Here is a 19825-nt window from a genome sequence, read left to right as displayed (position 1 = left end):
GGCCAAGCAGAGCCACTGCGCTTTGGCCATCAGCCCTCGCCAACCTGAAATCAAGTTACTGGCAAATCTGCCTTTTTTTTTTTTTTTTTCCCTTCTAATTTAAAGGCGCCCTCCATGCTAAGGATGCCTCTGGGATTTCCAGGATGGATTTTTATGTAGCTCAATAGGTTCCTTGGCAGACTGCTCAGCCAGGAGAGGTGGGCCATGGCCCCAGCCCCGCCAGGCTGCCACAGCGGCGTCTCTCTGTCCCTCCTTCGTGCCAACGGACGTCATTCACCCGCCTGAGGGGCTTCCTCAGACCTGGATTCAGACTCCAAGAGTTGGGGGACATCAGCAGCACAGGGCCCTGGGACACTTCCCTTACTAGGCTCCTCCCTTGACCTGCGGTCATAATCACGGCCTGCGAGCATTGGCGGGGCACCGGGCCGACCCTCCTCTCTGCACTCTGCGTTTAGGATGTGTTTATCCAAGCAGGTGATGCAGGGGTAACAGGCATAATGCAGGCTGTAAAAGTCCCCCTGATGCTCCCGCCAGTTACAGCCTCCATCCCGGTGCCCCCGCCCTGAGGTGACCACTGGGTCATTTGGGTGTGTGTGTGTGTGTGTGTGTGTGCGTTTTCTTCCAGGCTGTTTTTATTGCATCCACGTACATATATGCATGTACACGAACATATAAAATGTATGGTGCTTGCGGGGGGCTCTGAAGAGCTTACATGGAATGATTCTGTAGGTGCTTGCTTTGTTCATACAGCCCCACGTGGTGGAGATCCGCCCGTGACAGCCACGCAGAAGCTACCAGACTCTTTAATTACAGCAAAGGATTCCACAGGACCGATGGATCCTCATTTAGCCAAGCCCCTAGAAACGGCCTTTTCCGTTGTTTACAATTTCCAACCTCACAGAAGGGGCCGCAGGAAACATCCTTGGGCGTCATTTGCAAAAACTTTCTCCTTGGGGAAATGACGAGAAGGAATCCCCGGGGCCTAGAGCGTGGACATTCACTGTTCTAACAGAGGCTGCCAGAGGGGTCACGCGTGGAGTTTGTACCGGTTTCCGTTCCTCAAGCCTATCTACAAGAGCTCGTTGAATCCTGAAAACACCCTGCCAAGTGAGGGGTGGGGGGGCGTCTTCCCGTTTTACCAAAGCAGAAACCACAATTCAGAGAGGCTGGCTGGCTAGAGGTTATATAGCACAGAAGGGGCAGCACTGGGCTGCCTCCAACTGTGTGTGGCCCTCCTGACTCCATGGGTCAGGTGGGGGGGGGGGGGTTGCATAAAGTGTCTTAGATGGACTCACGGCCCCCAGGGCTGGGGAAGTCCTTGAAGGGACAAATTTCTGCCAGAGATCAACGCCCAGGCTTATATCGCTCAGAATCATAGGGGCGGGGGGTGGGGGGTCCTCTTTGGGGTGGTCTGTCTTCTTGGGAAAACGAAGGCAGGTCAGTAGAGGTGATGGAGTCGGGGCTGCCCAGCAGCCCACCCACACTGCGGGGCCTGGCTTCAGGCAGCCTAGACATTTGGATCCCTTAGCCTCCCCTGGAAATTTCCGGGCACGACATGCCTGGAGGTGTGAACTGCCTCTTGGAAGCTTCATAATCCGGGATAATGCTGCTGTAATTGGCATTGTTTCTGCATTTACAATCCTCTCGTTACCTGAAAACCTGCTTGCGATGGCTGTGTCTGGAGGGGGTTTAATTTTACCACTTGGTGGACCTTGAGGGGCTGAGGAGCACAAGCTTTTCCTCTGGGCCCCTTGGCCCACCCCCCGCCCCCATTCAGATTCCCCAGTGAGTGCCACAGGCCTTGGGTGGCCCAGGCTGGCTGACCTCGCGGCCTTGGTTCAGGGTACAGCCTCCCCACAGGAGCCCCAGCCTGATCAGGGGACTGCTTTTCTCCCCAATTCCCCTTCCTTCCTGGGTCCAGCCCACCCAGCTCGTCTCCCTTCAATCCTTTCTCCTTCCAGGGGCTCCTGGGTGGCTCAGTCAGTTGACCATCCGGCTCTTGGTTTTCAGCTCAGGACATGATCTCACAGTTCGGGAGCTCGAGCCCTGCGTCAGGCTCCGTGTTGACAGTGCAGAGACTGCTTGGCATTCTCGCTCTCTCCCTGTCTCTCGGCTCTTCCCCTTCTCTCTCTCTCTTTCTCAAAATAAATAAAGAAACTTAAAGAACATCCCTTCTCCTTCCAGCCCTTCCCAGTCTCTACCACCAAACTGATCTTCCAATCGCACGGATCTGACCGCACCTCTCCCCTCTCTCAAAACCCTGCAATACCTCCCATTTATTCATTTCTTTTAAATTTTTTTTTTCAACGTTTATTTATTTTTGGGACAGAGAGAGACAGAGCATGAACGGGGGAGGGGCAGAGAGAGAGGGAGACACAGAATCGGAAACAGGCTCCAGGCTCCGAGCCATCAGCCCAGAGCCCGACGCGGGGCTCGAACTCACGGACCGCGAGATTGTGACCTGGCTGAAGTCGGACGCTTAACGACTGCGCCACCCAGGCGCCCCTCCCATTTATTCATTTCAACAAAGGAGCCGAGATAATTCAATGGGGGACAAAACAGGCTTTCAGCAGGTAGTGCTGGGAGCGATGGACGTCCACATGCGGAAGGAGGAAGTTGGGCCCCTTCCTCACACCCTCTACGAAACCTCACGGTGGCTTCCTCTGTCCACGGGTTGGAGCCTTGACTCCTCAGGCCAGTACTCAGGGCTCTTACAATATTTGTCCAGCTCCAGTGCGTGTGCGGAGTCTGGGACAAGAGACAGATGGTTCTGTCCTCGTGATACTGTCAGCCTCATTTCTGACCAGCTCCCACCGGCCCGGGCACCCCAAGCCCCAGCCGTGCGGCCATCCGCAGCTGCTGTTCCCCAAGATGCCAAGCTCCCCCACCTCCGAGCCCGTGCTTCACCCACTGTCTCCGCCCCAAGGCCCTTCACCCCGTTCTTTGCTCGAGGAATTCCCGCTCAAATCGTACCTTCTCTGTGAAACCTCCTTCAAAACCCCTCCCCCACCGAAAAGTTTATTCGTTTCTCACCCGCTCTGACCCCTTTGAGTTGAAGCCCTTCACCCACATCCATCTCCCCGACCCCCGGCCGGCCCTGAACCTTCTGAGCGCGGCGAATGTGCTATGCGTTTCTCTCTGCGCCTGACGCATTGCAGGGGCCCAAGAACCATTTGTTTGAAGAATAAATGAACTTCTTCCCTCGCTGGCAATTTAGTGCCCCAGTTCTCACTGCAAGAGGAAGGACGACTGTATTTTCCAATTCCCAGGAAGTGAGCCCTAGTAGGTGATCCATTTTACGTAGGTGAAAATCGAGACAGGCATGTTGTTCCATCCGCATCAGGACAGGGGAGGCTGAAAGCGCGGGTCCTGGAAGCCTCTAGCACCCTCCCTCCAGACGGCAGGGGGCGGGCTCTGTGTGGAGCTGTGGGAGACCAGGCCGGGGCACGTGAGATAGAGGCGAGCAGCGGGCCCCTGGCTTCACCTCTTGGCTCTCAAAGCTGTCAGAGGCTCGATCGATGCCACGTGCCTGTGGAACATGCGTCAGGGGCCGAGAGCCCTGTTAGGGTGGTTCTGTTAATTGATCCCAGAAGCCCCTGTCACTGCCAGGGAACGCTTCAGCCGGCTCAGCAATGTTCTGACCACTGTCCCTCGCCTCACCAGATGGCCTTCCCTCCCGCCTCAGCTGCCTCTAGGCTAGGCCGGGCAGTCCTGACCATGCAGGGCCTAGGCCCCTCCATGCAGCCAGCAGCACTGATCCCATGGCAGCGTGCGGGGTGGGAGCACAGAAGACGCCCCTGCTGTGTCCTCATGTTCCGGCCAGACAATGGCTGGATGGGTAGGGGAGCGTCAGGGATGCTCAGGCCTTAAAAAGGCCCCGTACTGGGGCGCCCGGTGGCTCAGTCGGTTAGGTGCCCGACTTCAGCTCAGGTCATGATCTCGTGGTTCGTGAGCTTAAGCCCCACGTTGGGGTCGGTGCTGACAGCTCAGAGGCTGGAGCCTGCTTCAGATTCTGTGTGTCCCTCTCTCTCTGCCCTCCCCTGTTCACACTCTGTCTTTCTCTCTCTCTCTCAAAGATAAATAAACATTAAAAAAAAAAAAAAGAAAAAGGCCCCGTACTCCGGCCTCTCTGGACCCAACCTCAAATGCTCCCCACCTGCCTCCGGCAGCCTCACAGCATACTACCTCCTGTGGGCAGGAGCCCTGAGGTGCTGTGTATTGGGGGTAAAGCCGGAAGAGCTGCTGGCCCTTTTGACCTATTAGGAAAAGTCTGTGTGGGTGCGGCCTAGGGGGGAGAGAGACTCTGGGACCAAGTGACCAGGCCCAGGAATAAAAATGATAACTGTGGTGATGGAAAGTGAGCCCTGAGCTCCCCCACACCTGGGCCTCCTCAGCCTTGTGCAGTGGGCTACCCTGCCTCCCGGGATGCTGTGAGGAAGCCGGGAGAGGCTGAGGAGAGAGCTGATCCCAGGTCGGCCTGGCCCTGTGGCCGGTGCCCCAACCCCACAGCTCAGTGCTAGAGGGCACGCTGTCTTCTCCCTGGGTTCAAGCCTGGAGTGGGAGATCGCAGAGAGCTTTAAGATGCCCCAGAAAACTGCTAATGGGTACGGGCCTTCTTTATGGGGTGATGAAGATGTTCTAGAATTCGATAATGGTAATGGGTGCACAACCTTGTGAATATGCTAAAAGCCACTGAATCGTACACTTCAAAATGGTGAATTTTATGGTATGTGAATTATATCTGAAGGAGACACAACAAAAGTAAACAAAAACTGCCTTGTTTAAACACTTTCTGTATCCCCTGTCCACGACCCCCAGGACAGAGGACCGGGCACACACACACACACACACTTCTTCCCTGGGACCCGGCCCAAGTCCACCACCCACCCCTCCACCCCAGCCTGCCCTGCCCTCCCTCCCTCCCTCCTACGCAAGGGTCCTTCCAGGCTCTGGCAGGTGTAGTCCCCTCTGCCTACCATGAACTTGCATGCCTACTGTGTTCTTATCTGGAGTTAGACACTGTTCCCGTTTTATAGATGAAGAAACTGAGTATCTGAGAGATATAGCACCTTGCCCAAGTGCTCACAGCTGGAAAATGGTGAAGCTGAGATTCAGATTCAGGGCCCGGAAGTCACCTCAGAGCCCACGATCTGAACCTCTTTGTCCCGTTGCCTTCTACTGTCGCCTGAATACTGGGCCTCGCGGAGACGTCCACACCCTAAACCCTGGACCCCGCGAATGGTACTTTATACGGCAAAGATTCTGCGGGTGTGATTAAGGATTTTAAAATGGGGAAATTATCCTGGTTATTACAATCGCAAGCGTTCTTATATGAGGGCGCGGGGGAGAGGACAGACAGAAGGCAGAGAGCAATACGACGATGGGAGCAGAGAGACGTAAAGTTGCTACGTTGCCCACTTTGGGGGAGGATGGAAGAAGGGCCCAGGAGCCAAGGAATGCAACTCCAGAAGCTGGAAAGGGGGATGAGGCAGACTGTCCTCAAAGATCTGGAGGGAATGTGGCCCTGCCAACCCCTTGGTACCCACCTGGTAAAACTGATTTTGAATTTCTGGCTTCCGGGACTGCCAATCAACATGCACTGTTTTGAGACACCTGAGTTTGTGGCAATTTGTTACAGCAGCCCTAGAAAATTAATACACTTTTTGGGGCACCCCGGTGGCTCAGTCGGTTAAGCGGCCCACTCGGGCTCAGGTCGTGATCTCGCGGCTCGTGGGTTCGAGCCCCGCATCGGGGTCTCTGCTGACAGCTCAGAGTCTGGAACTTGCTTTGGATTCTGTGTCTCCCTCTCTCTCTCTGCCCCTCCCCCGCTCACACTCTGTCTCTCTCTCTCTCAAAAATAAATGAACATTCAGATCGCCTGAGTGGCTCAGTCAGTTGAGTGTCTGACTTTGGCTCAGGTCATGATCTCGCGGTCCGTGAGTTCTAGCCCCACGTCGGGCTCTGTGCTGACAGCTCGGACCCTGGAGCCTGCTTTGGGTTCTGTGTCTCCCTCTCTCTCTGCCCCTCCCCCACTCACACTCTGTCTCTCTCTCTGTCTGTTAAAAATAAATAAACATTAAAAAAAAATTTAATAAACATTAAGGGGCGCCTGGGTGGCTCAGTCGGTTGAGCGTCCAACTTTGGCTCAGGTCATGATCTCGCAGTCTGTGAGTTTGAGCCCCGCGTTGGGCTCTGTGTTGACAGCTCAGACCCTGGAGCATACTTCGGATTCTGTGTCCCTCTTTCTCTCTGCCCCACCCCTGCTTGTGCTCTCTCTCCGTCTTTCAAAAATGAATAAACATTAAAAAAAATTTTTTTAATAAAAATTTAATTTAAAAAATTTAATAAAAAAAAAAAAAAGAAAATTAGTACACTTTCCCTACTGGAAAGGTCTATTCAGCCTTCCAGGCCCCCTGGTCAGGTGGCTCACCCTGTGCTCCTCATGGTTGCATCTCACAGCTCTGACCCTGGAGGTCACCGCTGCCACAGCCGCTGTGCTAACCCCAACCTTGACCTCTTCCCTCACTCCCGGCATTGACATTGCCAGGCTGGCACTGGCATCATCCTTCAGTTGCCCAAGGGTAGGGAGCTCTGGGGCATGGCAGAGGAGAAAAGTGAGACTCAGAGAGGGGCAGCAGGTGCCCAAAGTCACTCAGCAGGCAAGAGGCAAAGCCAGGTTTGAACTCGGACCTGGCTGATTCTTACTGTTGCTACTAATGACTCTCCTCTCAGCGGACACTCAAGAAATGCCCCTGAATGAGTGACAGTCAATAAAGTGTTCCTGAAAGACAGGAAGACACAGAAACCCAAGGAAAACACATTGTGGGAGGGCTGTGGGAGCCTCAAGGAGAGTAAACCAAGCTTGAGCTAACCAAGGAAGGCTTCCTGAAAGAGGGGACTTTAAAAGATGAAGGCATTCCACACAGAGAATATCATGAGCTAAGGCCTGAAGGTGGAAGGATGTGTGAGGTGTTTGAGGGAGGCTGGGGAGATGACACCAGTCCCAGGTCGTGAAGGGCCTTGGGTACCAGACTGAGGCCTGAGGGGCACACAGAAGTCGGGGAGCAGGAGAGCAAAACCCCCTACACTGTTCTTTAGGAGGCAACTTGAGCGAATGGCTCTGGGGAGGCCGGCCTGTTTCATTTGGAGGCTGCTGAGATCGGCAAAAGTTTGGAACCGGGACTGAGGCCGAGGAGGTGTGGGCTAGGGCAGGGGACCAGACTCCAGAGCCACTTTGGAAGGGAGAGGCCGACAAGACCTGGTGATCTACTGGTCTCAGATGTCCACGCCCCATCAACTGGACAGAGGCTGGTTCAGTAAACGCAACCAGAAGTACCAGAGTGCAGCACCAACTTGGGGAGAAATCCAGGTGGCAACCAAGAGGAGGCGTCCTGAAGGCAGCCAAGAGAATGGATCAGGACTCAGGAGACAGGTTGAGGCAGCAGACCCATGGTGAGGAGAAACCGGGAAGGCTCTGGTGGCTGGAGCTGTGGGAGGAATGAGGTAGTTAGGGAAGATGTGCCAGGAGGTGACAAGTGCACCCATGGTCAAGGACTCTTAAGAAAAGGCCCTTTCCCTCATCTGTCGCCGCTGCCTCGGGACACCAACCCCAGCACCCATCCGGGCCCATATGGAATTGGACCTTTCCCGGTGGGCTTCACTTTAGGCAAACCTGATAGCGAATCCTGAGCCAATAAGAGCAAATAAATGAGGGGTGATTACCGACAATAGAAGAGGGTACACCACGGGGTGCCTCCAAATAGCATCTCCTCCAGTACATTTTAAGTGCTTTATAGGTCATTAACTACTTGACAGAGAGAGCCTGACACTTAAAGCCAAGAATTCTGCGCCTCTGCCGGGGAAAATCAATCAGAAATGAAGATCGAGCGTTGCCGACGTTAAGATGTTCGGTGGGCAAACGGGATTTGATTTACACATAATCTTAAGGCCCTCTCCATTGGGTGAAGTGGCCACACTGGTATCCGAGGCTGTTTATACATCCCAAACTTAACCTCCCCCTGCGATATGTTGTTGTTGTTGTTGCTAATGAAATATTTCAAAGACATGGGAAAGCACGGGGACGAGATTAAACGTCCAAGCCTGCCACCCGACTCTGTCAAATAAAACATTACATCTATGGTTGGAGTACCCACTTTGTAAAAATGTGACTTGCTTTTTCTTCGGTCTTTTCAAATCCTTTCTGTCTTCCAGCCCCACCTTTTTAGGGAGACCGAGGCTGACCACCCATCCCTGCCCAAGACATCGCTCCTTCCTCTGAAATCTGAGCGTAATTACTGCCTCTTTAATTAACTTGGCGATTAATCACCACCTGCTTGTGAAACAGCTTTTATTGTCCTTGTCCATCTCGCATGTGGGATGTGGGTGGGGGTGGGGACCAGGCAGGCAGAAAGAGGAGGGACAGGCAGGCTGCGGAGAGTCTGCTAGAAGGCGAGGCCTGAGAAGACTTGATATCCAGAAGATCAGCTTGCTCCTGGCTCCATTTAAGCAGTTGCCAGGTATCAGGACCTGAGAGAGTCTGGAGATAGGACCCCAGAAAGCAGTGGGCACTAGGAGGGTAATCTGCTGTTGCCGTTCCCTTCTGGCCAGAATGTTCTTTCTTCATTGAGCCTTGTTGCAGGCTGAATGGCGTCCCCCCAAAACATATGTTGAAATCCTAACCTGTGAATGTAACCTGATTTGGAAACAGGGTCTTTGCAGATGTAATGAAGTTAACATGAGATCATACTGGATTAGGGTAGGACCTACAACAAATGACTGGTGCCCTAATAAGATGGCCGTGTGAAGACAGAGACACAAGGAAACTCCCTGTGTCACCAAGCCAGCTCCTCTGCCTGAATCTGAACATCCAGGATCTCAGGTAGCATTTCTCTGGCCGATTAATGCTCTCACCCAACTCCAGGAACAGCTCCTATACCCGCTTTTATCAGAGGAAGCCTTTTCCCCAATCCCCTCTCAGATACCACCCTTCAATCAAAAGGACCAGCCTAGAGGCACCTGGGTGGCTCAGTTAAGCCTCTGACTTTGGCTCAGGTCATGATCCTGCGGTTTGTGAGTTCAAGCCCCGCGCGGGGCTCTGTGCTGACATCTCAGAGCCTGGAGCCTGCTTCAGATTCTGTGTCTCCCTCTCCCTCTGCCCCTCCCCTGCTCACACTCTGACTCTCTCTGTCTTTCAATAACAAATAAACGTTAAAAAAAAAAAAAGAAAAAAGGACCAGCCTGGGACAGGGTGGGGTTTTCCAAGGACTTGCTTTACCCCCAGAATAGCATGTCTGCTCAAGTCAGTTTCCCTGTGGCTCCCCCCAGAAAAATCCTCCCACATGCTCCCAGACCCTCAGTGCTGGGCATAGTAGCCTGGTTGGAACACAATGCTTTTAACTTTCCCTGTGATTTGGGGAGGAGGGGGTCCCAGCAAGGGAGAGGACCCAGAATTTAACATGGAGGCTAGGGATATCTCATTCATGCTGCCATCCACAGTGCTGCGTACAGCACGTGCACTGAAATAATCTTCCAAACCACCGTTTAATCACTCCAATCCTTGGACAGATGGGAAGCTGAGGCCCTGACACTCCACAGAGCATCGCTGTGTAGAGATCTGAGGTCCAGTGATGTAAGCGTGTCCTAATATCAGCTCAGCCATCACTCCCAGGTAACAGCATTTCTCTGCACGTCAGTCTCCCCATTCTTGAAGAAGAAGAAGAATACTATCTTCTAAAGATGTTACCAACCTTACAGACAGCTCTAAAAACCTGTATGCACCTTTTCCGTTAATTCAATCAACACATGCCTTTGAGCACATCCTGTATCCTGGGGACACAGTGGTGAGCACCACAAACCCAGTGTCCCGACCTCAAGGTGCTACCTGTTTGGTAGAAAAGGGCAAAGAAATGCAGCTATACTCGGGTGGTTAAGTGTTAGATGGGGTGCACGGAAGCAGCGATGAAAAGGCTGCGGATCTCAGGAGGGCTCAAAAGAGCAGCGGCGGCCGCAGGAAAGAAAAGGCAAAGAATGAAACCCGCAACCCCCACCCACTGCCTGAGCCCCTTCTTCATCTCTGCCAATCAGGCCTCAGCACCGCCGGCCGGCCGACCAATCAGAGCTGGAACAGGAGCGCTTGGAGCAGGGCCCGGGCTTCCCGCGGGAGGGCGGCTGGAGCCCGCACGCCCCGCCCCGCCCCGCCCCGGCCCCGCCCCGCCCCGCCCAGGCCCCGCCCCGGCCCCGCCCCGCCGCGGCCAGCCGCGCCTGCCTGGAACCCCCTGGCCAGCGGCCGGCCGCTGGGGCCGAGTATTGTCCCAAAGGCCGAAAAGAGACGAAAGCGGGGAGATTGGGGGACAGCCACGTGACCGGGGGAGGATTTACAATATTTTCTTTCGCTGTCGACAATATTGCAAAATGTATGGAAGGGACCGCACGGCCAGGACAGGAGCGTGAGCGCGCGGGCAAGGTAAGAAGCCTCCGGCCGGCTTCGCGGGACTTGGGGACACCGGGAGGAATCGCGGCACCACCGCGCTCACTGAGCGGCTGCCGCGGGGTCTGCGCCCGAGGGCGCGCTCTGAGCCTCGTGAGCCTTGAGCGGTGTAGACGCGGCCCGGGCGCTGAGGCATCTCCGAGGCGGCGTGGACGCGGCCCCTGAGCCGAGGAGTCCTCGGTGACCCGGGGGCTGCCGTGGCGGTGTAGACCGGCGCAGGCGGTGCGGCTGGGGCGCCTCCGAAATCCCGACGTAGTCCAGGCTGAGGTGGGCAGTCAGCGCAAGTCGCGGCGGTGAGACCGGGGAGACGCGGAATGTGCCCCGGGCAGCCTCCAGCCCCCCCCGGGGCAGGAGGCGCCGCCGGGCCGCGTGCTGGTGTAGACGCGCGCGGGGGGCCGCCGCGCAAAGTTTGCTGGAGTGCGCTGGGCGGGCGCCAGAGGCTGGGCGCTGGGGCTGGGGCGCGCTGCCGGCGGGTCCCCGCCGCTCCCCGCCGCCGGCGCCGCGGGGGACCCCCCACTCCCCAGCCTCAGCCGCCGCGGCGGGGTGGGAGGGGGCGGTGGGGGGCGGGGACTAACTGAACTGAGCGCTGGAGGGAAACGAGAGGAGATTGACTTGGAGCCTTTCAGACAGGTTCTCGAAGCGCCCGCGCTGTGCCCGCCGGAGCCTGGGGTCTCTCCATTTCACCCGGGAGGAATCTGAGGGGCAGAGGCCAGCTTACCGACACGACACACGCTGAGGGGACTCAAACCCGGTCTGGTCCAAGCCCGGAGCCCAGCTCCTTCCCTCCTTCCACTTCTGTCTCAGCGAGGAGAAAGGCGTGGTAGTGGAGGGGGGCAGTTGGGACTTGGGGGTGGGGTGTAGGAAGACTGGGACTGCCGCATCTGCCTCCCACTGCCTCTCTGTGGCTCTGGGTGGCCCCTCAGCACCAGTGGAGGGAAGAACGGAGGAGGGAAGGCAAGGATGGGAAGGAAGGGTACTGGGCAGGTGATGCCATTCCCCCACCTACCTGGTCCCCAGGGGCGCTGTGCCCGGGGCGGATCAAGTGGGGCAGAGCACCTATGTGACACTCCCCTGTAGGGGAAGGAGGACACCCCAACCCAGTTTCTGCCACAAAGGCAAGGCAGAAGGGAGCCCAGAGGAGGGAAGAGATACCTGTACACCCAGGCTCTTGGGGTGGCTCAGTCCCCTCTCCCACCACTCCCTGGGACTTTTGCCCCCCCCCCCCCCCCCCCTTACTCCTCCACCCTCCCAGTCTCTGTGATCCCTCCACTGCGGGTCCTTTGCACGTGTTGTTTGTTTGTCTATTGATTGATCAACAAGTAATCATCAAACATCCCAGGCATAGGCAACTCAGTGGTGAGCAAGGCAGACCCAGTCTGGGACTTCCAGACCAGCGCAGGGACACAGATGATGAACGATAGTCCAGAAGGGAATGAGGCATAGGAATGGGAGGCAACCTTGGGTGGGCATGAAGGAACGGTTCACTGGAGAGGTGACAGTGAATCAGAGGGATTAATGCCTCCTCAAACTCTGAGTCCCAGTCACCTCCTCCTGGAAGCCTTCCCTGACCTCACTGACCTGACCCTTCCCCTGTTGACAGGCTGTCATAACCTGGGGACCACTCCCTCCACGGACATTTTTTTTTTCAACGTTTATTTTTATTTTTGGGACAGAGAGAGACAGAGCATGAACGGGGGAGGGGCAGAGAGAGAGGGAGACACAGAATCGGAAACAGGCTCCAGGCTCTGAGCCATCAGCCCAGAGCCCGACGCGGGGCTCGAACTCACAGACTGCGAGATCGTGACCTGGCTGAAGTCGGATGCTTAACCGACTGTGCCACCCAGGCGCCCCAACCCACGGACATTTTTATGTCATTATTGGGTTAATGTTTGTTTCCCTCCATCAAATGTAAGTGTCACGAAGGCCGGACCTGAACCTCTTTGGGGGCAGACGGTAGACAGAATGAATAAAGGATGGGTAGAATTTCCCCAGAAAAGCACAAGAAAAAAAAAAAAAATCTCAGCCAGGTCAGGTATCCAGGTGGCAGAAACTTTTCTTTCCCCTTCCCTGGACTGAGTCCTGGGCTCCACACCCCATTTGCAGTTCACAGAAACAAAGTAAAAGAAACCAGCAGGCCTGGTAAGGAAGGGAGCAGGGAGAGGCCTGGTACGGTTGGCCCACGGAAGCTCCGAGGCTGTTCCACTGGAAGGGAAGGAACCTGCAGAAGGGGAGGCCTGAGGACAGGCGCCTGTCCTGTTCAGACCAGGCAGGACCAACCTAGTCATTCTTCTGTCCCAGCTCTCAGAGGCTTGGTTTCCTTTAAATGCTACTCTGGAGAAGGTGGTGGCCAGCAGGGTCCCCAGGATGGCCACGGGACAGGGCCACAGCAACTGCCCGCCTTCCCCTGCCCCTCCCCCAATCTGGAGTGGACAGGACCCGGGGCAGCACCTGTCTGACCCAGAGTCCGGCCTCTGGGCCACAATTAGCTGTCCAGGTTACCTGCAGTTCGTTTAAACTCCTGCCTGGAAAATAGGACTCGGGCTTAGAGGGACCGACTCTTTATTTTTCGTGGTTTCTACACGCAGTGAATTTCTCCCTCCCCTGGCTCTCTCAGACCTGTGCGCCTGGCACCTTTCCTGTGGCAGATTATGCTCTCACAGATGCCCAACAAAGCTTTTAGCTTCCCCCCCTCTCCACTTCAGGGGATTGAACTGCCTCCATGCACGGCTAGGGAGAGTGTCTACATGCTTTATTTAGGCCCTGGCAGGGACAGAATAAAAGCGGCCTCCCCAGCCAGCCAGCCAGCCAGCCCTCCTGACTGGAATTGCTTTAAAAAATTAATTTGCAATGATTTACGTCCTTGTGTTCTGCGGGGATCACCAGCATTTTAAATATGTATTTAAATCAGATTCACTGCTCCCGGTTAAACCTTAACTGCCCCCCCCCCCCCGCACCCCACCCAGCAGAAAGGCCACTGGATTTGGAGTTGGTGAAACGCAGAGGTTCAGGCCAAGTTCTGCTAATGACAAGCTGTGTGACCTTGGGCAAATTACTTAACCTCTCTGCGCCTCCATTGGCTCCTCTGGTAACTGAGGTTAATGATAATCCTTCCCTCACAGGGTGTTGTGAGGATTAAATTAGATAACGTTCAGGGAAGAGCTGTGTGATGCCAGGCCTGTTTTCTGTTCCCCAGTACAGGCTGTCCCGCTAATTAGCCCGGTGACCTTGGATGGGCCACTCAGCCACTCCTGGCCCTCAATTTCCCCATCGGAAAAGCACAGGGGTTGTTCTAGAAGATGAGGCCGCAGAGCCTCCCCACCTCCATCCCTGAGCCCCCTGCTCACCTCCTCCGGCCCTCTGCTAGACACCCTCCCCTTGGCCACCCCCCTTTTACATTATCCAAGCACGCAGTTCTAATTGGAGATTGCTCCCCTCCCCAGCTGCCTCTCCTCCTGGCTCCCCGCGAAGCCCCCGCAGGGTTTGGGCCCCGGGGGCCTGCAGTTCTTGGCTCATTTTCAGGAGCAATTAGCCGTGATGTCACAGGCCTCCGTGGTGGCCTCCGTGGGCGTGTGTGTGCCTGGAAGCCTGGAGGGGCGCTCTGCGGCCTTCGGGACTCCCCTAGGCCAGGGGGTCCCCACTACCAGTTGTAGGGAGGCAGCTTCCCAGGCAAAGCCGGTTCCATGTCTGTACTTTATGACTCCTTGAAGCCCCGAGTCTCAGCGTAAATTAGTTCTACCCTGTGCTTTTGTTGGCACTGTCTGTTCCTTGGAAGCGAGGGGCTTTGTCAGGAAGAACAAAGCTGTTTGGTGGTTTTCTGATTTGGGGGAAGCGTGCTCCTGGGGGAGGGCACATCGCTTCTCAGTGTCAGTCTCGAGTCCTTGATTCTCAGACTCACTGGTTTTTGTTTGGGGTTTTTAAGTCCTATGGCTTAAGAGTCACATATGTTTGTGTGAGTGTTGGCGAGGGGATTTCTTTCCTCCTTTTTGGCGGATAGAGTGTGTTCTGTGGAAGCTAATTCCAGGGACTGAACTTTTCAAATCACTGCTTCAACAGCTTTTAAAAATCTGGACCATGTGTAAAGATTTAGAAGAAAATTCCAAACCCGAGGGTGGGCAGCCTTGAGGATGTACAGCCTTGAGGATGTACAGCTCCTAGCAGCACGCACGAGCTGTAGACCTGAGGTCAAAGCTGAAATGTTGAGTGCCTCTGGGGACAGGAGCAAGGGGGGGGGGGGGTTGGGGGGGGAGCGTGGTCTGCTCAGTGCCAGACATCTGGATATTCAGAAAACATCTGGGTGGCTGGATTTTTCAGGTTTCTGCCTGACATTTAATATCACAAACACGGAGCCTGCCTCCCGTCCCTCACCTCCCAAACACACCCAGCCCCTTCCCCGCACCCACCCCCCTTCCCTGATGGGTAAGAAACATCCATTCTTTCCAATTCCCCAGCGTTTCCCCCCTACCGGAAATCTGATGGGCTTATGACATCATGGCTGGCTGCTGAGCGATGAAGTGGATGCCACAAAGAAATCCGACATATCAGATGGATTCTGAAATCAGTTTCCCTCTGGCTGCGGTAACAGGCGTGAAGTCAGGAGAATGTGAGCTTTGTTTAAGAAACAAAAAAATAAAACTAAGCCCCGTCCCGCATTCGATACAATTTTTTTTTTTTTTTAAGCAAACAGACCTTTTGGACATCATCCTATTTTAATAAAGACGCTGGCGTGTATGAAATGAAAGCGGCTAATAAATCAGACCTGAAGCTGCCTGTGAACATTCCCTTTTGGCTGAGTTTTTGTGTGTCCTTCTTCACTAATAAAAGAGGAACTGGGAATGGTTTATCTCCCTTCGTTATTCAGATGGGGTCGTTTGGGGGGGTGTTTGTTTGTTTGTTCGTTTGTTTTGAGGCCAATAAAATTCATCAGGTAAATTGCTGGTTTATGTTTTTTTCAGGATTCCATTTTTATAGAGTGACCGTGGACCTGACCTAGTCTGCAAACATTGTATTTCCCTCTGCTGGATTTTCTGGCTGGGAAAGTGTGAAGGGGATGCAGTTCAGCCGGCTTTTCAGTCTCCCCTTCGCAGGGCAGGGCAGGGCAGGGCAGGCAGGGCAGGGCAGGGCAGGGCAGGGCCAGGACCAGTGCGACAGGGTGGTTTGGGGGATGAAAACCTCTCTGAAAGGACAGACAGTAAAGGGGCCTGTGACACCAGTCCAGGCAACCCGGGAGTAGGGGAATCTACTGTCTTTCTCAGTCCCTCCAAAAAGGATCTCAGACCTCAGAAAGAGCTCCAGACTGAGGGAACTCACCCCCGATGCAGGCCCAGATTAAAGGAAGCTCAGGGTTCCATGTGCCGTGCCCACCAAGCCCTCCAGCGTGGGGATTTGGAGTCTAACAGATCTGGAGTGGAGTCCCAGCTCCAACGTGGACAAGCTGTGGGGCCCTGGACAAATCACATCACCTTGTTGTCTCTGCTCCTTTGAACTGACCCAAGGACCCCACCCCACCCGATGGGAGAATCAGACACCCCTCTGATGCCCGGCCACTTTGTAGGGTTCTGGGGTCAGTCTCGGAGGCAAGGGAAGCCAGTGTAGATTCTGGACTTTATACCCTGGCTCTGGCAGCTTCTGTCTGCATCATAGTAATAGGACCAGCCTCACACCCGGGGCCGCTGTGAGGACCGCGTTGTAAGCGATTGCCCAGCATAAGCTGTTATTGTGAGATGCGCCCCTGAGCCCAGCAGGCGGGTTGCCAGGCGGGACTGTCGGGCACGGGACGGGAGGGGATGTGTCCAGCCGAGCACAGGTGGAGGATAAGCGAGGACTGAATGGAATGTTCCCCATTGCTCTGCACAGAACTTTCCACGGGCACCCATTGCCTGAAGGGAATAAAGCTCTCCTCTTGATCCGATCCGCGGGTACCTGACGCTTGGCCCTTATACATTCTTCTCTCCCCTTGTTTGGTGGTCCTGCAGGGCTGGAGGATGCTGCCTTCTTTGGACGCAATACTAATGGGTTTAGGTCACATTTTTGAGCACCTGCCATCATTTTATTTGGGGCACTTTACCTAGATTAACTCATTTGATCTTCATTGCAATCTATGCAGGGGGGACAGTTATTCCTATTTTAGAGGCCAAAACAAAGACGGCAAGGGTCTTGCCCGAGGGCACAGAGCCCAGATCGCAGCCAGGGCTGGGTGCCTGCTCCCGTCCACTTCACCCCTGCTCCACTGGCTCTGTTGAGCCTTCCTCTGCTTGTTCCCCCCTCCCTGCTAAAGCTGGAGCACCTGCCCTATCTCTGCCAAGAGTCTCCCCCTACCCCACCGAGAGGCCTTCCTAGATTAACCTCCAGCGATGTCATCCAAGGAATGCGGGCAGGTGTGCGTGGGCCCCTCACCCGGTGTGGCTCTGTGGTTGGCCCCGGGGCCCTTGTCTACCTCTCCTAGAGGCCAGGAGTGGGGCTGTGGCCAGTTTTGTGTCCCCCACAAGGCCCTGAAGGCCAGGTGAGCCACCATTTACTAAGGACCTACTATGTGCAAGACATGGGGACCCATACAACAGGTGCCCACACCCAGCTTGGACTCCTCTCCCAAACTACAGACCCACGCAGCCAGTGCCTTCTGCGCTCCAAGTGCACGGCCACTGAGCTTTCTACATCAGGACGTCAGCCCCAAACCCGCCCCACTACCAAATCTTGCCCATCTCAGGTAATGGCACCTCCGTTTTCCGTGACTTGCTCCGGCCCCGAACCTTGCAAATGTTTCGCTTTGTTTTTTTTTTTTTTTAAGTTTCGTTTTTTTAATTTATTTTGAGAGGGAGAGAGAGAGTGGGCAGGGGAGGGGTAGAGAGAGGATCCGAAGCAGGTTCCACACTGTCAGCGCAGAGCCGGATGCAGGGCTTGAACTCATGAACTGAGTGAGATCATGACCTGAGCCGAAATCAAGAGTCGGACGCTTAACCGACTGAGCCACCCAAGGCGCCCCACCTTGTGAGCATTTTTAACTCCTCCCCTCCCTTTCTCTCATTCTCTCTCCCTGCTCATCCCTCATTCAATCCATCAGCAAATACCACTGGTTGTATTTTCAAAATATACAACTTGGGGCGCCTGGGTGGCTCCGTCAGTTAAGCATCTGACTTCGTTCGGCTCAGGTCGTGATCTCACGGTGCTGGAGTTCATGCCCCGTGTCGGGCTCTGTGCTGACAGCTCGGAGCCTGGAGCCTGCTTCCGATTCTGTGTCTCCCTCTCTGTCTCTGCCCCTCCCCCATTCATGCTCCGTCTCTCTCTGTCTAAAAAATAAACATTAAAAAAAAAAAATCAACAACTTGACCATGCCCACTGCCACTGTGCATGAGTATAGCAGCCTCCTCATGGGTCTCCTGCTTCCCCCTCGGGCCCCTGGAATCCATTCTCTGTGCAGTAGCCAGAGTGATCCTGTTAGAACTTAGGTCAAATTCTGTACTGCTTAGCCCAGAACCCCACAATGGCTCCTGGCTCGGTCAGGGTCAAAGCAGAGTCCTGCCTATGTCCCCAGCTGGATCCCTCTCTGACCTCGATTCCTGCCACCCCCATCCTACTCATTCACCTCCTTGCATTTCCTCCACCATCCCATGCATATTTCCACCTCAGGACCTTTGCACTTGCTGGTCCCTCTCCCTGGTATACGCTTTCTTCTGATGTTTATATCACTTTCTATTTTGCTTCAGAGGTCTGATCAAATGTCACCTGCTCAGAGAGACTTTCCCTTGCCACCTTCCCCTGTCCTTTTCCTACTCTGCTATCCTTTCCCTGCTCTGTCGCTCCCCCTAGCACTTATCCCCTCTTGTATGTGTGTGTAATACAGGGCCCTGCCTGTCTTCTCATTGCTGTCTTCTCATCCTGGTTCTCAATAAGCATTTGTTGAATGAAAGGATCGACGTATGGGCGCCGCGCGGGGACAGCAAGCACTGAACACCTGTGCCCAGGTTCTGCGCTGGGTGCTGAGGCGAAACATGTGAACAAGGCCCCTCGGCTCCCACCCCGTCCCACCCCCAGAACCCTCATCTAGAGAGATCGACACTGAGCAAGGAATCGCAAAGCAGGTGGAGGGGGGTGGTGTCGGGGAATGAACTCAGTGGAGACATGGGCCCAGCTGGCCGGAGGGCATACACGAGGTGACCGGAAGGGGAAGAGGAATCAGAGGGATGGGGGTGGGGTGGACCGGTGGGGAGTGCGCCCTGGGGGCCGAGGACAGGGCTGTGGGCAGGGAAGAGTAGTCGGTGGGGCCTTCAAGGTCAATAAGAACCTGGTGGGTGGAGAGAAGGGCAGGTCTTCCCGCCTGGGGTTTCCCGAGGCGGGAACGTACAGGGCATGCACGTGCACAGCTTGGCTGGCGGGGGACAGATTGGGAAAGGCCTCAAGTGCTGCCTGGAGAGGTGAAGAGGAGCGGCCCAGCCCGCGTTGGGATCCTGGCTCTCCCTCTGCACCCGTGTGATCCTGGACTCGTGGCTTCTCCTCTCTTGGGCTCAGTTTCCAGTCGGTGGACTCCTGACCACGTACCTTTCTTACTTCACAGAGAGGGAGAGACTTAAGCCTGGAGGGACCCAGGGTAGAGAGGAGTCTGCCTAGAAGAGCGGGCAGGGGGAACAGAATATGCGAACAGAACATGCGAAGACATGGGGCCCTTCTCCAGGCTGCACTTCTCCCTCAGTGAGCGGAGAGTCAGGGAAGGCAATGAGGGGGGCGGCCCGGCTGTCCCCAACAGGGGCCTGGGGCACACCTGTCTCTGTGCTCAAGGAGCCGACCAGCCTTGACCTCAGGCTCTTTTGAGCACTGTGGCCCTTGCTTGGAGCTGAAGAAGCCAGGGCTCAGAGAAGCGAGGTGACCGGAAGGGACATTACCAAATAGCTGGTAATGGCAGATGAGGGACTTGATCCCACACCCTGCTGTCCTTCAAAACCAAGCACCTTTGGGTGGGGCAGGTGAGCTCTTGCGAGGTCTGGGGGGAGCCAGCATCGTACAGGTGAGGAGCCCCTGCCTGGCTCAGTCGGTAGAGCATGTGACTCTCGATCTTGGGGCTGTGAGTTCAAGTCCCATGTTGGGCATAGAGCTTCCTTAAAAAAAAAAAAAAATTGTATGGGTGAAACCCTGCTCCTGGCAGGCCCTGAGATTGAGTCCCGGCTCGCCCACCATGAGGCTGTCCTGATCATGGCCACTCCCTCCTTTGGGGAAGGTGAGTCAGGCTCTGGAAACCACCCCCCTGAGCCTCTTTCCTTGGCTGGAGCTTCTCTGAAGATTCTGCGTGCTCCTGGAAAATTCCCAGGTTGTTGCCTCCCCGAAGCCGCACAACTACCCCTCACGCGGGGG

The 19825-nt window shown here is 55.3% G+C and overlaps 1 protein-coding gene and 1 long non-coding RNA gene across 3 annotated transcripts in view; both read left to right on the top strand.

The window, feature by feature from the left end:
• The window catches only part of NFAM1 (NFAT activating protein with ITAM motif 1), a 35688-nt gene extending 34309 nt beyond the window's left edge, over positions 1-1379 (top strand). For both annotated transcript variants that reach the window (XM_030320822.1, XM_030320821.1), the window contains exon 6: positions 751-1379. In XM_030320822.1, the coding sequence (XP_030176682.1) occupies positions 751-962 (212 nt within the window). In that variant the 3' untranslated portion in view covers positions 963-1379. The remainder of the gene's footprint in view (positions 1-750) is intronic.
• Positions 1380-10276: 8897 nt separating this feature from the next.
• Positions 10277-15264, top strand: LOC115518417. Its single transcript, XR_003970259.1, has 2 exons — positions 10277-10462; positions 14935-15264. It is a non-coding gene; the product is annotated as an uncharacterized LOC115518417 (long non-coding RNA).
• Positions 15265-19825: the final 4561 nt, after the last annotated feature.

Source organism: Lynx canadensis, chromosome B4 (genome assembly GCF_007474595.2).
Source record: "Lynx canadensis isolate LIC74 chromosome B4, mLynCan4.pri.v2, whole genome shotgun sequence".
In the NCBI taxonomy this organism is placed as follows: domain Eukaryota; kingdom Metazoa; phylum Chordata; class Mammalia; order Carnivora; family Felidae; genus Lynx; species Lynx canadensis.
This window is presented reverse-complemented; position numbering and strand designations above follow the sequence as displayed.